This window comes from Microcaecilia unicolor, chromosome 2 (genome assembly GCF_901765095.1).
Source record: "Microcaecilia unicolor chromosome 2, aMicUni1.1, whole genome shotgun sequence".
NCBI lineage: Eukaryota > Metazoa > Chordata > Amphibia > Gymnophiona > Siphonopidae > Microcaecilia > Microcaecilia unicolor.
Genome location: NC_044032.1, coordinates 67,872,770 through 67,888,303, shown reverse-complemented (window position 1 = coordinate 67,888,303; position 15,534 = coordinate 67,872,770). Strand labels below are relative to the sequence as shown.

Genomic DNA, 15,534 nt, shown 5'->3' with positions numbered 1-15,534 from the left:
AGGAGGTAAGGATGAATATGCAGAGTGCCTTTGTGGCGGAGCTGCTTCTTTGGATGCAAGGTCTATGCAGTGACAGACTGGAGTCAGTCAACAGGTTCGGTTGCACACTTCCTATGTTGTCATGGCAATGGACTCACATCAGACTCAGTTGTCAAGTCCCCATCTCTCTGCAGCTGCTATGGCTATAGTGAGAGGGACTTTTCTATTGCTCCCTCATTACACTCACAGGGGGACCTGTGGATTTTTGTTTGGAGATAATTTGAGGGCACGGTTTCCATTGGCAAGTACTATCAAGAGGCACGTATTGGTGTCATATGAATGGACGCAGGTATAAGGAGGACAGATATGTGGCCATTAACTTAATATACCACTTACCTCTAGTGCAATAAAGTTTACACATAAGCAATATCAGTACAAAATAAAATAGCAAACATGAATAATGTCCGTACAAAATAAAAGAACAATAAAATAATAAAAAATAATTTTAACATAAAAAACTCATAACAATAATATTCAATACATAAATCCCTAGAATAACAGAAAAAATATTACCCCCATATCACCCCCCCATGAGTTCTAAATAACCAGGCAAGGCATTCCAGATAAATAGAGCTATATAGCTAAAAGCCCTACTTCTAGTGGAAGACATTGACAATCAAATTTCAGAAAGATAGGGAAAGCTGAAGTAAAAAGAGCTACAAGGAACGCAGGCCCCTAGCTGGATCACACTCTACCAACCTACAGGACAAGTTCATAGACATAGTTCTGTAAAAGAGTTTTTAAACACTAATCCTCATATATGGTGCCTAAAGTTTTGCATGCTAATTTGGCCGCTCGGCCAAATTGTGCACACTACTTAACTGAACAAGCCAATCAGTGCCAATAATTGAAAATTAACAACCACTTATCAGCACTAATTGGAAATAATTAGGATTTACATGCATTTCCAATTCTATAATGGAATGTGCCTAAATCCTATCGTGCATAACAATTTGGGGGCATGTTTAGGGATGTTCCTGGGGAAGTTCCAAGATTTTATGCACATTGATATAGAATCATGCCTAAGGGACCTTTTACTAAACCATGTAAGTGTCTACATGCGCCCAACATGCGCCAATTTGGAGTTTATGAGTAGCTCTTGCGGTAATTTCATTTTTGATGCACATCCGATATGTGCGTCTGAAAAATAATTTTTATTTTTTGGCGCATGTCCGCTATGCACGCCAAGTGGCATTTGTCGTGCGTAGCACATTACCGCCCAGTTAATGCATGAGACCTTACCACTAAGTCAATGGCTGGTGGTAAGGTCTCAGACCCAAAATGGAAGCGCACCAATTTTTATTTTGCTGCATGTCCATTTTTAGCAAAAAAAAATTTTAAAGGCATTTTTTGCAGTTGCACTGAAAAATGGATCTGCACGTGCCCAAAACACACACCTACACTATCACAGGCCATATGTCAGCGCACCTTAGTAAAAGGATCCCTAAGTGCGCCTAACTTAGATGCCAATATTTAAACCTGCTCATAGCAGACCTAATTGCAGCAGCTTACAGTTAGGTGCAGCTTAGTGCTATATGCGATTCTATAAAGGACGCATACTTTTTATAGAGTCACACTAAACACATTTCATTTTTGGTGCCATTTTTAGCTCAATTTAAAGAACTTACCCCTAAATAAAGTACCTTAAAAGTGATTCTAACAGAAATTGGAAGCCAATTCAAGTCTGCTATTATGGTGTAATATTTTCAAACTGTTTCTTCCCAGCTGTAATTTGAAGGAGCTATAGTGTCAAGAGTGTATATTTAGACAGGCCTTTATACAGCAAATTACAATTTTTATTTACATTTGTACCCCATGCTTTCCCACTCATGGCAGGCTCAATGTGGCTATGGAGGGTTAAGTGACTTGTCCAGCATCACAAGGAGCTGCCTGTGCCTGAAGTGGGAATTGAACTCAGTTCCCCAGGACCAAAGTCCACCACCCTAACCACTAGGCCGCTCCTCCACTCCATGGTCAGGGTAGCATGAACAAATTTAACTAGATTTTTGTGAGAAAGGAAAGGTCTTAATTTCTAAACAATCCTCAGCTGGTTAAAACAAGGCTGATAACTGAGCCAATCTGAGATGGAAAAAAAATCAGGTTTCTATCACAACAAAATCCTAAACTAACTACTTCATTCCAGAGCTGCAAAACTCCCAGTGCAGATAACAATTTACCTGTTCACAATAGACAAATCAAAACAGACCTGAACAAATTTAGTACCAGATAGCACTAACACATTTCTTCAATGCTTTTTAAAACTCTTCAAAAGTACAATGGCTTCATGCTGGTTGTCTTTAAAAAAAAAAAAAGCGGGGGGGGGGGGGGGAGTTATTAATTGTATATCATCAGCAAAGATGTGAAATTATAAATCAAAATCTTCAACCACCTTTGTCAGACAAAGTAAAAAACAAGGGAGGTAACAGCGATCCCTGGGGCACCCCAGTTACACCAAACTCGTAGCTTTATACACAGAGGAGTTCCAACAAACCCTCTGAGTCCTATCACTCAATGAATGTAAGACAGAAGAATGAAATCCCACATCATGCAGTACAGATAGCAATAGCCCATGATGGACAGGATCAAATGCATCCATTAAGTCCAACTGAAACCAAAGGGATCTCTAAGGGAGGGTTATGGAGAGTAGATGGCATGGATGGGCAGACTGGATAGGCCATATGGTCTTTATCTGCCTACATTTTTCTATGTTTCTATCAGCCCTGACTCTTATATTACTGCAAGCACTGCCACTTTTCTTTTTGTTGTGCCAATGATGCCCTATCGCCTGGGCCTAGTTTTAGTATCAGCTATCAAGATGTTGTCTGTTTTTGTTTTTGTTTTTTTTTAAATTTGACATAATGTAGTGGTGAGCTCAGTGTTCATGGTTTTAGATGCCACAATGATGGTAACATGTTATGGCATTTTCCATTTTGTTTGTTTTCTGGAGGGGGGTGGGGTGGAGAAAGGGCCTTTGTGTTCTGGCTGCCAGCCTTGCCACCTTAGGTGGCCATTGCATATGGGTGATAGTTTTCAAGTGCAGCGCAAATGGCCTGAGGTGTTTCAAACCCTGTATCACCATGGCAGTGCTGATGCAGGATGACAGAGCGTTTCTACCAGTGGGTTGCCTATGTGCCGTCCCCCAACATGCCATCCCTTAGCCAACTGGCACCTGGGAGTGTGGGAATAGGGGCTTTGGGGCAGAGCCGTAGCAAGGGGAGCTGACACACAGGGCGGGTCGCCGCTGTGCACCCCCCCCCCCCCCCCGGTGCAGCACGGCACACCCTCCTCCCACTGGAGCGCACTCTCCCTCCCGGAGCCCATACCCCCCCCCCCCAGAGCGCATACCTGTAGCGAGGGACGGGCGGGAGGGCAGATCCGCCCCGACTGCACGTTGCTGGGGTGTGTCGGCTCCGCGCTGGTTCACTGCTCTCTCTGTCCCGGAACAGGAAGTAACCTGTTCCGGGGCAGAGAGGGCAGTGCACCAGCGCGGAGCCGTCACCCCCCAGCGGCGTGCATCCGGGGCGGACCGCCCCCCCCCCGCCCCCCTCTTCCTACGCCACTGCTTTGGGGGCACCTGTTGAGGCTTACCTTGCCAGGGCCATCTAGATTCTCTCCCACACATTCCTGGTTGCAGCATGGTTAGGTCTTTGCCTGCCTGGTTGGAATAACTTGGCCTTGTTGGCCACAATGAGAACTGCCAGGAAGGGGCCGAAGTACAGATCAAGGGACAGCTATGGCTGGGGGGCTTGGAGATGTAAGCAAGGACTTGAGGAGGTGAGACACAGAGGAGGCAAGGCAGGAAATGTGAGGGTCCAAAGGTTCAGACAGGGGCAAAGAAACAAAGATTACAGACCACTCTGCATCTCTCCACTCTTTTTCATAAACCAACAATTCCACCTCTCCACTCTCCAACTCAGCAAAATCACAAATGGGTTGAAAGACAAGTTTGGTCTTGAGCTAGTCGCTTTTAAATGAGGTCTAATTTACAACCTTTTTCTTTCCAGCGCAAGGAAATTGTTTTTCTGTCCGTTATCACAAAAAAACACTACATCATCTCACGCCCACAACACCCCCCCAAAACGCTCACTCTCAAAATGGTTTTCTCTTGGTGAATATTATTATTATTATTAGCATTTGTAAAGCGTTACCAGACACACGCAGCGCTGAACACCTGACATAAAGAGACAGTCCCTGCTCAAAAGAGCTTTGGACATAAACATTGTTTGTTTGTTTGTTTAATTATATGGTTTAAACATTTTTGCATATAGAAACACATCCATCTGTCCCTTGTGCCACTTCATGCAAGTTCTTTTCTTTTCAAAATGAGCCCTGTAGTCTCTTCAGTATGGCTTTGCCCTATGTCTGCACTTGGGGCTGGATCAAGCTAGAAACGCAGCAACCGTATTAGCAATGGGCCTGTAGTGAGAGCTGCACTGTCCTTCTAGGCACCCCGCTGTGGAGTGTTGGCTTGGGCAGGACACTTTTATGTTCTCTTCATTAGGGAACCAGTGGCATTTGCCTACCCTGTTAGGACTAGTTGGATGAATCTGCTGGTTTTCTGCTGGCAAAACAGAATGCATCTTCTTTCTTAAGCTGGGCTTGCATCAGTGCATTTTCAGGTTTCCTACAGCTCAGTCCTTTCTCTCTTGAGGTCTGTGTAAAATCTTCTTGTTTTTGTCAGCATGTCAGCTGAAAAGCTGTAACATGGCATTTTCTTTTTTTCTTTTTACCAATAATGATCCAATATTCCTTCTCCAAGAATGTCTGTACAGTGTATAGCCTCAAATGGGTCCACTGGGGAGGAAACACTTTCAACCATGATTGCACTGTTCCTTTTTAGCTAGGTATTACTTCATGTCAGCAGAAGTATAAAATGTGCTGATAAACCCTGTCAGCAAACCTTAAATGTACATTTTAATTATGCCTTCAGAAGTAATCCTGGTAGGAGCAATTTTTAATGGAAAAAATGCTGAATCAAACACGAAGCTCTTTCTATCATTTTAAATCAAACTAATTAATATTTCTCTTACAAGATGCCGAGATATGTTTAAACTATTCAAAATAGAACTCTATATTGCCTTACCTCTGAAACATCAGATAAGTTGTAAACATATATCGGCATGATTCTCAACTATTGATTATTTGGTATCCACTCAATAATTAAGCTGGAATCTAGGATACACCACATTATCCATCAAAATTGTTTCTGAGAATAACTTTCACAGCTATGCATTGTCAAAGGTAAGGATCTACAATGTCTATGAATTTTAGAACTGGTAGCATGATTCTAATTAAAATAGATTAAACTCAGCCCACTGATTTATATTGACTTTTCAGATTAACATTTCTGAATAAACACATACCATATTATTAAACTGCGCCACAGATAAGATAATAGTATAGCATATAACTGTTAGAGCCTTCTGTTCTCCTTCACAGAGAAAACTTATTTACAAAGACACCTGCTAAGGAATAATTCAGAATATAACAAGAGGTGGAACTCTAACTTCCCAGTATGTGGCCCTTTTAAATAATAAATTGCAAATCAAACCATCTTCTTCTTAGGCAGAGAGTAGGCACCATGCAGTGATGGTCATCATTCATCATTTAGAAACATATTTATGATGACAGCTGATGTGTTATAAACTGTCAATCAGCTCAGGATTCTCTCTAATTACTCTGCTACCATGAGGCCAGTAGCATCTAACAATCTTGCAACGGATAGTTTGTGGAAAATAAACACAAATAATTTATATATCCAGTGAATCCTACTGTATTAAACACAAATCTACTGATTGTAAAGTTGTAAAACTTGGGGCATGTTTACTCAGGTACAGTAAACATGCAGAGGGCAAGTCTCTAAGGGCCCTGTTTACTAAGATGCGCTAGCGTTTTTAGCATGTTCTAAAAATTAGCACGCGCTAACCGTTTAGACATCCATAGGAATATTATGGGCATCTACACAGTTAGCGTGCGCTAATGCTTAGCATGCGCTAAAAATGCTAACGTGCCTCTAGTGCGGCTTAGTAAACAGGGCCCTAAATCTGCAAAGGACTCAAATACAAATCAAGCTATGCATCCAGCTTTTCCTACATAAGCACACAACTATGGAACGCATTACCAAAAGCCGTGAAAACAACTTATGATCACCTAAACTTCCGGAAATCATTAAAAACTAACCTGTTGAAAATGGCATACCCTACCGACCCAACTTAAATGCCTGTACCCTGCAACACAACGAAACCAAAGCTCGTAATGGACATATAATATCTCTTCCTCTCTACGATTCCCTAATGTGTCTGTACACATGAACCATATTCTACCACAACATTACTGTATTTGTTCATACCGGAATTGGCGAACGCCTTTATGGTACTATGTAAGCCACATTGAGCCTGCAAATAGGTGGGAAAATGTGGGATACAAATGTAACAAATAAATAAATAAACGACTCAGTGCTGAATGCCAAGATGCCATTATAGAATACCTACATTTTGGTGTGTCTGATTATACCATGTCAATTGCAGGTATAAATGGGCATGTCTAAATGCAGCAAACTGCAGATTATAGTATTCTGTAAGGGGTCCTTTTACTAAGGTGCACCGAAAAAATGGCCTGTGCTGGTGTAGGCACAGGTCCATTTTTTAGCACGCCTGCAAAAAAGGCCTCTTTTTTTGGACAAAAATGGACGTGCAGCAAAATAAATATTGGCATACTTACATTTTGGGCCCGAGACCTTACCGCCACCCATTGACTTAGTGGTAATGTCTCACGCATTAACCGAGTGCGTACACTGCTGATTACCACCTGGTTAGCGCCATATGGTAGAAAATAAAAAATTATTTTCTGATGCGCACATCGGATGCATGTAAAAAATGGAATTACCGCCTGGGGCACGCGATAGCCGGGCGGTAGTTCCAAATTGATGCATGTTGGATATGCATAGGTTCCTATGTGCCTTAGTAAAAGGGCCTCTAAGTTACATGCATAAGTTGGAGATACACCCATGCCCAACCCATGCTCCATCCATGTATACACCCCCTTGCAGTTACACACTAAGCAACTTGCATGTCTACATTATAAAATACAGCTGCCATTTATGCCCATAACAATACACTAACCACCATTACCAAATCCTCCAGAAACAAGTTCCAGAGCTTAACTATTCTTTAAGTGAAAATATATTTGCTCCTATTTGTTTTAAAAGTATTTCCATGTAATTTCATTGAGTGTCCCCTGGTCTTTGTACTTTCTGAAAGAATGAAAAATCAATCCACTTTTACCCGTTCTACACCACTCAGGATTTTTTTAGACCTCAGTCATATCTCCTGTCTCTTTTCCAAGCTGAAGAGCCCTAACCTCTTTAGCCTTTCCTCATATGGGAGGAGATCCGTCTCCTTTATCACTTTGGTCGCTCTTCTTTGAACCTTTTCTAATTCTGCTATATCTTTTTTTGAGATATGGAGACCAGAATTGAATGCAATACTCAAGTTGAGGTCGCATCATGGAGCGATACAGAACCATTATACTATTTTTATTCTTATTTTCCATCCCTGTCCTAATAATTTCTAGCATCCTGTTTGCTTTTTTGGCCGCCGCTGCACAGTGGGCAGAGAAGATTTCAGTGTATTGTCTATAATGAGACATAGATCCTTTTCTTGAGTGCTGACGCCTAAGGTGAGTGGGCAGGGTATGTGTGGGTATGGGAATGAAACATGCATACTGTAACCAGTGTGCAGCTGGTAGCATGTGCAATTGACATGAGTTCATCTAATGCTACCTCATTTGCTAGCATTAGGTGCATCCAAGCTCACCTGAAAGTAACGCATGTTAGAGACCTTGTCTGTGCAGAAACTGGGGAATGAATGCCGAGAACACCTCCAGCAGCTACAGCAGACTCTTTGCAGTTAAGGCACGTTGTTTTGGCTGTTGGTCCACATTAAGCACAATATCCTAATGTTCTTTAGTAAACATGCCCCTCTGTTATGTCATTTTAGCTAATGCTGTTTCCTTGTTCAATTAACAGACCAAGTGCTCCATACATCATAGGGTGTTGAGATTCTAATCAACTCATCAGTGTCATCCTGTTGGCATTTTACTTATTGTTCTATTCAAGACTAGACAATTTATGTGGTTTGATCAATCTATTTATTCATTAAATTCTTGGTATGCATTCATCAGAAGGATTTTTCAATTTGATATTCAGTATAGGAGCAGCAGTAAATCTAAAGGTCTTTTTTTTTCCATTACAGAATGTTGGATGTGACTATGAATTAAATTCCTTTGCAACTGAAGATCGATGCGGAGTCTGCCTTGGAGATGGTTCCACCTGTCAGACTGTGAAGAAGATATTCAATCAAACTGAAGGATTTGGTAGATAATGTCTTTTGTGCATCTTTTAAAAAGTCTTTTTCCCAACATAGTAGTACAGTAAAAAGAGAAAGATTAAACCAGGACTCCCCTGACCCCAAAGGTTCCCCCACTGCATCTCTGTAGAACAGACTTTTGAATTTTAGTATCATGTCCATAGAAATTCCTCCTCTTCCTGAATTTGGATCTGCTTGTTACACTAACCGGAGAAGTCCGTGTGCTTCTTCTTCTCCCTGTAGAAACATAGAGGCTTGTTGTATGAGTCCCAACAATCTAGAACCGTCTTGTTCCAATAAATTCTTTCCCTCCCTGAAAACTACTAGACCAATTCTTGAAACACTCTCATTTTCAGAGACTAATGAAAACTTTAGGAATGAAAAGCTTCAGCCTGAAAAGCTTTGCACAGGTAGGCAAATCCAGTCCTTGAGTGCTAAAGGCTGGTCAGGTTTTTCCAATATCCAAAGAGAACATTCTGGAGATGCAGTTGCGTACAATGGAAATAGTGCATGCAAGTGCATCTCATGCATGTTCAGTCTACATATTTTGAATTTTTGACTAGCTTAGGACACTTGGAGGCATATTTTCAAAGCACTTTGGGAGGCTAAGTTCCATAGGTTTCTATGGAACTTTGGGAGGCTAAGTGCTTTGAAAATATGCCTCTTATGAATCAGATCCCTACCCATGTTTCTGAATCTGCATCTGCTCCTTCTGATTACCAAGGAGAGAGACTGACTGAACCCTCAAGTATACTAGGAGGCCAATATTCATCAGCTTTGGGATTGGCAAACTTAGGGGGAAGTTATCAACATGGGCTATTAAGCTGGGTTATTTTTAGCGCGTCAGGTTATTTTACCATAAATTGGGTTATTTACACATGGTCTCATTGCATAAAACGGACCCCATGGTAAAATAATCTGACTTAACGGTAGCCCACATTGATAACTCTCCCTCCCCCCCCCCCCCCCCAATCAGTTATCTTTATCTGGTTAACTTTGTCTGTGAAACTGTAGAAGATGTAATAACTGGTTAAAGTTAATCAAATAAAGACACCTCATTACTTTTGGGAAGATCTCTGGTATGACCAGAATTGCCTGCTTACATTTAGTGAAACAATGCTGATATTCTGTGTTGTCCAGCTAAACTCTTACCATGCTTCTGAAATGCCTCTGACTCTGCTTCATTGGTGGTAACTAGAGAAGGGCTAGGCAAAATTTAAAACTAGTCAGAAGGGAGAAAAATCAAAGATTTATCCAGATAACTCATGAAGGGACCTTTTTGTTAAGATGCAGTAACCACTAGCACACGCTTACTGCATATCAAAATGACTTACCTTGGGATGTGCACAAGCATCCTGCGGTAAGTTCCAAACTGGTACGTCCTAGCCACATGCTAAAAAATATTTGTACGTTTTTGTTGGAGGGGGTGTGTCTTAGGCTAAAGAGTGGTGAGTGGGTGTTTCTGTGCTATTCAGCGCAGCTACGTTACAGCACAATAACTGATTAGTGCTGGATTAGTGTGTGAGCCCTTCCCAAGTACAAAATAGTTGTCAATAAGTTCTCAGGCACTAATTTTGAGTATCCACAAGTCGTATATAATATCTGATATGCTACAAATATTTATTTATTTATTTATAACATTTTCCCACCCATTGGCAGGCTCAATGTGGCTAACATCAGTTCCTAAAGGCAATCGCCAATCTGGTAAACAAACAAATGAACTATAGTAAGGTGAATAGAAAGGATAGTAATTACAAGGGACGAGGGAAAAGAGGGGAAGGGTAATAGAGTTCATCAGGTCCATAAATTAGTTGTATTTCAGGAATTATGGATTTAAGACAGGTCCATTACGGTAAGCCTTTCCAAATAAGCTGGTCTTAAGAGATTTTCTGAAGTTCAGATGATCATGAATAGTTTTCACAGATTTAGGTAATGCATTCCATAGTTGAGTGCTAATAAAGGAAAAGGTGGAAGCGTAAGTGGATTTATATTTGAGACCATTACAGGTAGGATGATGGAGGTTTAAATATGAACGGGATGATCTGCAAGAATTTCTAGATGGCCGATTGATAAGGGTATCCATGTAACCTGGGGCTTCGCCATAAAGAATTTTATGGACCAGGGTGCAAATTTTAAAAGTAATTCGTTCCTTTACAGGAAGCCAGTGTAGTTTCTCACGAAGTGGTCTAGAACTCTCGAATTTTGATTTTCCATAGATTAATCTATGTACTGATACTTTTATATCTTGTCTGTAGCATCCAACATATTATATTAATATTCAATTTATATAGGACCATCAGGGGTGAACTTCCTTAGAGACTTACGTCTCTCATTCTCTCAGGAAGTAGGTGATACACCTATATCGTCATCAGCCCATATATTATTTTTCTTCAATTTTTATAAAACTTTTTTGAAAGATTTTTTATATGTAAATGTATTGATTTCATGTATTCATTTCATACTTATCTTCTCTATTTAAATCAGAGAATTATATGCCAACATTTCTTTCGTACTTATCTTCTCAATTTAAATCACGGAATTATGCGCTGACACGTGTTTCACCTATGCTGTTTCAAGGCAACCCCTACAAGTTTAAAACACCAACAGTTAGTTCTGATAGAGATTTCTACAATACTTTCACCCCTCCTATGTCAATATACCTTCATTTTTCTGTGGTGGACTTGTCATCCTGTTGATCTTTTTCAAAAATGGCCACTGCATTTATCTGAAAGTGCTTTAAAAAATTTAGGGGCCCTTTTACCAAGCTGCAGCAAAAGGGATCTGGCGCTGGCATCGGCGTGTGTTTTACATGTGCGCCGAGGCCTCCTTTTACCACAGCTGATAAAAGAGAAGTCTCGCTTTCTGATAGGAAATGGCCAAGCGGCAAGTAAAGTACTTTTGGGGGGGGGGCCTTACAGCCACCCAATGAGGCGACAGTACTTCCTGTATAGCAAGCGGTAAGCCTGTGTTGCGTTTACTGCTGCTTGGTAAAAGGAGCCCTTAGTGGTCATGTGATCTTTTCCTATAACCAATCCAGGTTTTTGATTGTATCAACGTCATCCATTCAATTTCTTTATTTAACTCACGAGGTTCCACCGATTTCAATTTAAATATCCAACTTTGCTCTTTGTAATTTAATGTCTGATCTATCAGAACTGTTGCTGAGCATTAAGGAGGAATGCAGGAGACCTTTTTTTGCATGCATTTGCTTGTATTAGCGGTCAGAGCCGGCGAGCTCGTTTCATGTCCTCACCAGCTCTGATCATTGGGCACTGGCAAATGCGGGCACTAGTCCAGTGCTAATGGGCTCTAGTGCTCACGTTTGCTTTTGAGCATCAGGGCATTAATGTTTGGAAGTATTAGTGCATGACCTGAAAAAAATAATTGCAAAATGGCTGCTATACTGTTTCATTAGAAATGAGCTTAACACTTGGGAAAGTCTCTTGTTAAAAAGTGCTAAGTCCATATTGTAACATGACTTAGTAAAAGTGCCCCTTAATTTATAGCTAACCTTCAATTACAGTTGTTTTAATTACATTATTACAACTACATATAAAAAAAATCACTAGAATAGTATGTAATAGAAAACTCACATAGGGCCTCTTTTACTAAACCACACTAGCAATTCCTGGTGCGGCAATACTGACAAAAGCCCATTCACTTTGAATGGACTTGGTTGGCATTGTCATGCGGGAATCACTAGCACAGTTTGGTAAAAGAAGCCTATAATTCTTTATTACAATACAATACATAGCAAAATCAACTGCTGTTAGTTAATATAATTCATATATTTGGGGGGTATTTTGTATTTGTTACAGAATGTTTGTTCCTCCTGAGGAAGCGTTAAGTGAAATATGGATCTATATTGAGGACTTAAGACGTGGAGGGGCATAATTGAACAAAAACGTCTATCTCCATGGGCGTTTATCTCCGAGAATGGGTCCGTGAAGGGGCGGACCGAACCGTATTTTCAAAAAAAATAGAAGTCCATGTTTTATTCGACAATTTGTGAGCTGGGCGTTTTTGTTTTTCAGTGATAATGGAAAATGAAAGCGCCCAGCTCAAAAACGAATAAATCCAAGGCATTTGTTCGTGGGAGGGGCCAGGATTCGTAGTGCACTGGTCCCCCTCACATGCCAGGACACCAACCGGGCACCCTAGGGGGCACTTTTACAAAGACAAAAAAAAAGGTAAAAGAGCTCCCAGGTGCATAGCACCCTTCCCTTGTGTGTTGAGCCCCCCCAAATCCCCCTCAAAACCCACTGCCCACAAGTCTACACCATTACTATAGCCCTAAGGGGTGAAGGGGGGCACCTACATGTGGGTACAGTGGGTTTGGGGGGGTTGGACGACTAAGCATTAAGCAGCACAATTGTAACAGGTGGGGGGGATGGGCCTGGGTCCACCTGCCTGAAGTCCACTGCACCCCCTAACAACTGCTCCAGGGACCTGCATATTGCTACCAGGGAGGTGGGTATGACATTTGAGGGTGAAAATAAAAAGTTGTGAAACATCATGTTTTGTGGTGGGAGGGGGTTAGTGATCACTGGGGGAGTCAGGGGAGGTCATCCCGATTCCCTCTGGTGGTAATCTGGTCATTTAGGGCACTTTTTGGGGCCTTATTCGTGAAAAAACAGGGTCCAGGAAAAGTGCCCTAAATTCTAGCTAGCAACGCATACCTTTTGTCCATTATCGGCGAAAGGCGCCCATCTCTCCTCGGCCGATAACCATGCCCCAGTTCCACCTTCGCCATGCCTCCGACACGCCCCCGTCAACTTTGTACGCTTCTGCGATGGAGTGCAGTTGAAAACGTCCAAAATCGGCTTTCCATTATACCGATTTATTCGTTTTTGTGAGATAAACGTCTATCTCCCAATTTGGGTCGAAATCTAGGCGTTTTTCTCTTTCAGTTATAAGGTGGATAGTGTGTGGAGGATGTTAAATTATAGGTTTTCCAATACCTGTTTTATATACTTGCAACGAGCATGAGAAAGAGCGGACTCAGTCAGCAAGGAGTCATTTGTACTACAGCAATATTGCCCCAAGGGGGGGTGATTTTACAATTTATTGGATAACATTATTTGAGCCTGTTGCAAGTGGAGTAATCAGTTGTGAGAGTAGTTTCCCAGGTTTCGATATACCAGACCTTCTATATTTGGACATAGGTAATATTTTCTGTTGTTTAAATTTAATCTGTAAGAACTCTTTGCTATTTCTCCTACGAATATACGATCACAATCTCCTCCCCTAATCCTCTTTGAGTAATATCCAGAATCTTTTCTTGTATCTCTTCTGTGGGGTCAGTAGTCAAGGGGACATAATTGGTGGTATCTGCTAGTTGTTGTAATATTTCATTTTCATAATAGTTTTTGTCTAGGATAACTATTGCTCCGCCTTTATCTGCCCTGCAGATACTTTTACAGATTTCAAATGTATTGCCATCGACCATATAGCCAAATCCATAAGGGGAGGAGATCGTGATCATATACTTATCCAGGCAAAAACGCTGGATATATAAGTTAAGCACCCTAGCCCCTACAGGACTATAACAGCATAGAGTGGAAAGCTTTTCTGTAAAGGGCTCCCTTTGAAACTCTGTCTTGCCCAATTTTTTGGCTGTCCCTTTAAATAGTAGAGTCCCTCTGATTGGAGGACTCTGAGAGCGTCCGTTTAAAAAGAGGGCGCCATTGTGTAGCCAGGAGTCCCACAGGAAGAATCGGACTCCACAGGGTAGGCTTTTTTCTAGTAAAAAAAAAAACCCGGCAACAATTTCCCTGTCCTCTCTCTAAAAATATATATATTTGAACAATTTCTAGGGCACACGCAGTGGCCGAGGGCACAGCTCCTTAAGAAGCACTCGCGAAACAGGGGCTCTCTGTCGAGCGTACTCAGTTGACCAAGCTACAGCCTAGATAAGTGCCTTTTCCTAATTCTTATAGAACGTTGTATGAAAGTACAGCTTCTGATTTATGATAAGAATTTTACAATTTAGAAGAAGGTTTTTCGACTTATGAGGAGCTCGCAACATATTCAATTACAGCAGAATAACTTTCTGCAATGGATATGAGGCAGTCTGCCATTCACAGAATATAAAAAATAGAGTGAATGCAGAGCATCTGAAGTCTTTTCCTCCGTTAACAAGAAAGAATAAAAGAGAGAATTTTACTTGTTAGCAGTGTATATTGGATTAATCTTCACTAGCAAATACCATTTCTAGCTTGTATTTGTTCAAGGCAAGCAGATAGCAAATTCTCCTGCAACAATATAAATAAAACTGGGGACCATAGGAAGTTATAGATCAATAATGTACTATTTGTTAGTGAAAAAAAATCATGAAGATCTTTAATTAAAAAGTTCTCCTAGATTCAATGGAGCAGTCAGTAGTCATCACAATATTAATTGTGTAGTTGACAGCTGACATTGATTCAAATTGTAATTTCAGCACCATTGGTTCTACCAAAAAGAATAATTATATATCAAATTGACTTACAGTCACTGTCATTGGCACAGCAGTCTTCTGGCATAGCTCCCATACAGCATAACAGTGAACTAGGCATTTAGTTTTAGTACTCTTTAATGTCTGTTAAAGTTACTTTTCTATGACCTAAGACTGATTCTTTTTCAACAAAATCAAGAAACATAAAGTTACTATTAACAGAGCATAACTAACTGGATTAGGGGAAAAATTATCACGCTGCATTAACTGTTTAAGTCGTATTTGCCCCTTATTGTGGCTTGAAGGGCAGTAATGCAGCTTGTCCTATCTAGCATGGCAATATTTAAGTCACTATCAGGCTCATTTTCAAAAGAGAAAGACGCACATCTTTCGACATAAATTGGAAAATGGGCGTCCTTCTCAAAGGGTCATTCAAATCGGTATAATCGAAAGTCGATTTTAGACGTCCCCAACTGCTTTCCATCACAGGGACGGCCAAAATTCAAGGGGGCGTATCGAAGGCATAGCAAAGGCGGGACTTGGGCATGCCTAATGCATGGACGTCCTCGACCCATAATGGAAAAAAAAAAGGGCATCCCTGACGAGCACTTGGACGACTTTACCTGGTCCTGTTTTTCTTACGAGCAAGGCACAAAAAGGTGGCCACCGGAGAGAATCGGGGATGACCTCCCC

At 41.1% G+C, this 15,534-nt stretch overlaps 1 protein-coding gene across 1 annotated transcript in view; it reads left to right on the top strand.

Annotated features, from left to right (window-relative positions):
* The window catches only part of ADAMTS12 (ADAM metallopeptidase with thrombospondin type 1 motif 12), a 744,436-nt gene that overhangs the window by 447,455 nt on the left and 281,447 nt on the right, over positions 1–15,534 (top strand). Inside the window, exon 14 of the mRNA XM_030193011.1 lies at positions 8,292–8,412. Within this exon, the coding sequence (XP_030048871.1) occupies positions 8,292–8,412 (121 nt within the window). The remainder of the gene's footprint in view (positions 1–8,291; positions 8,413–15,534) is intronic.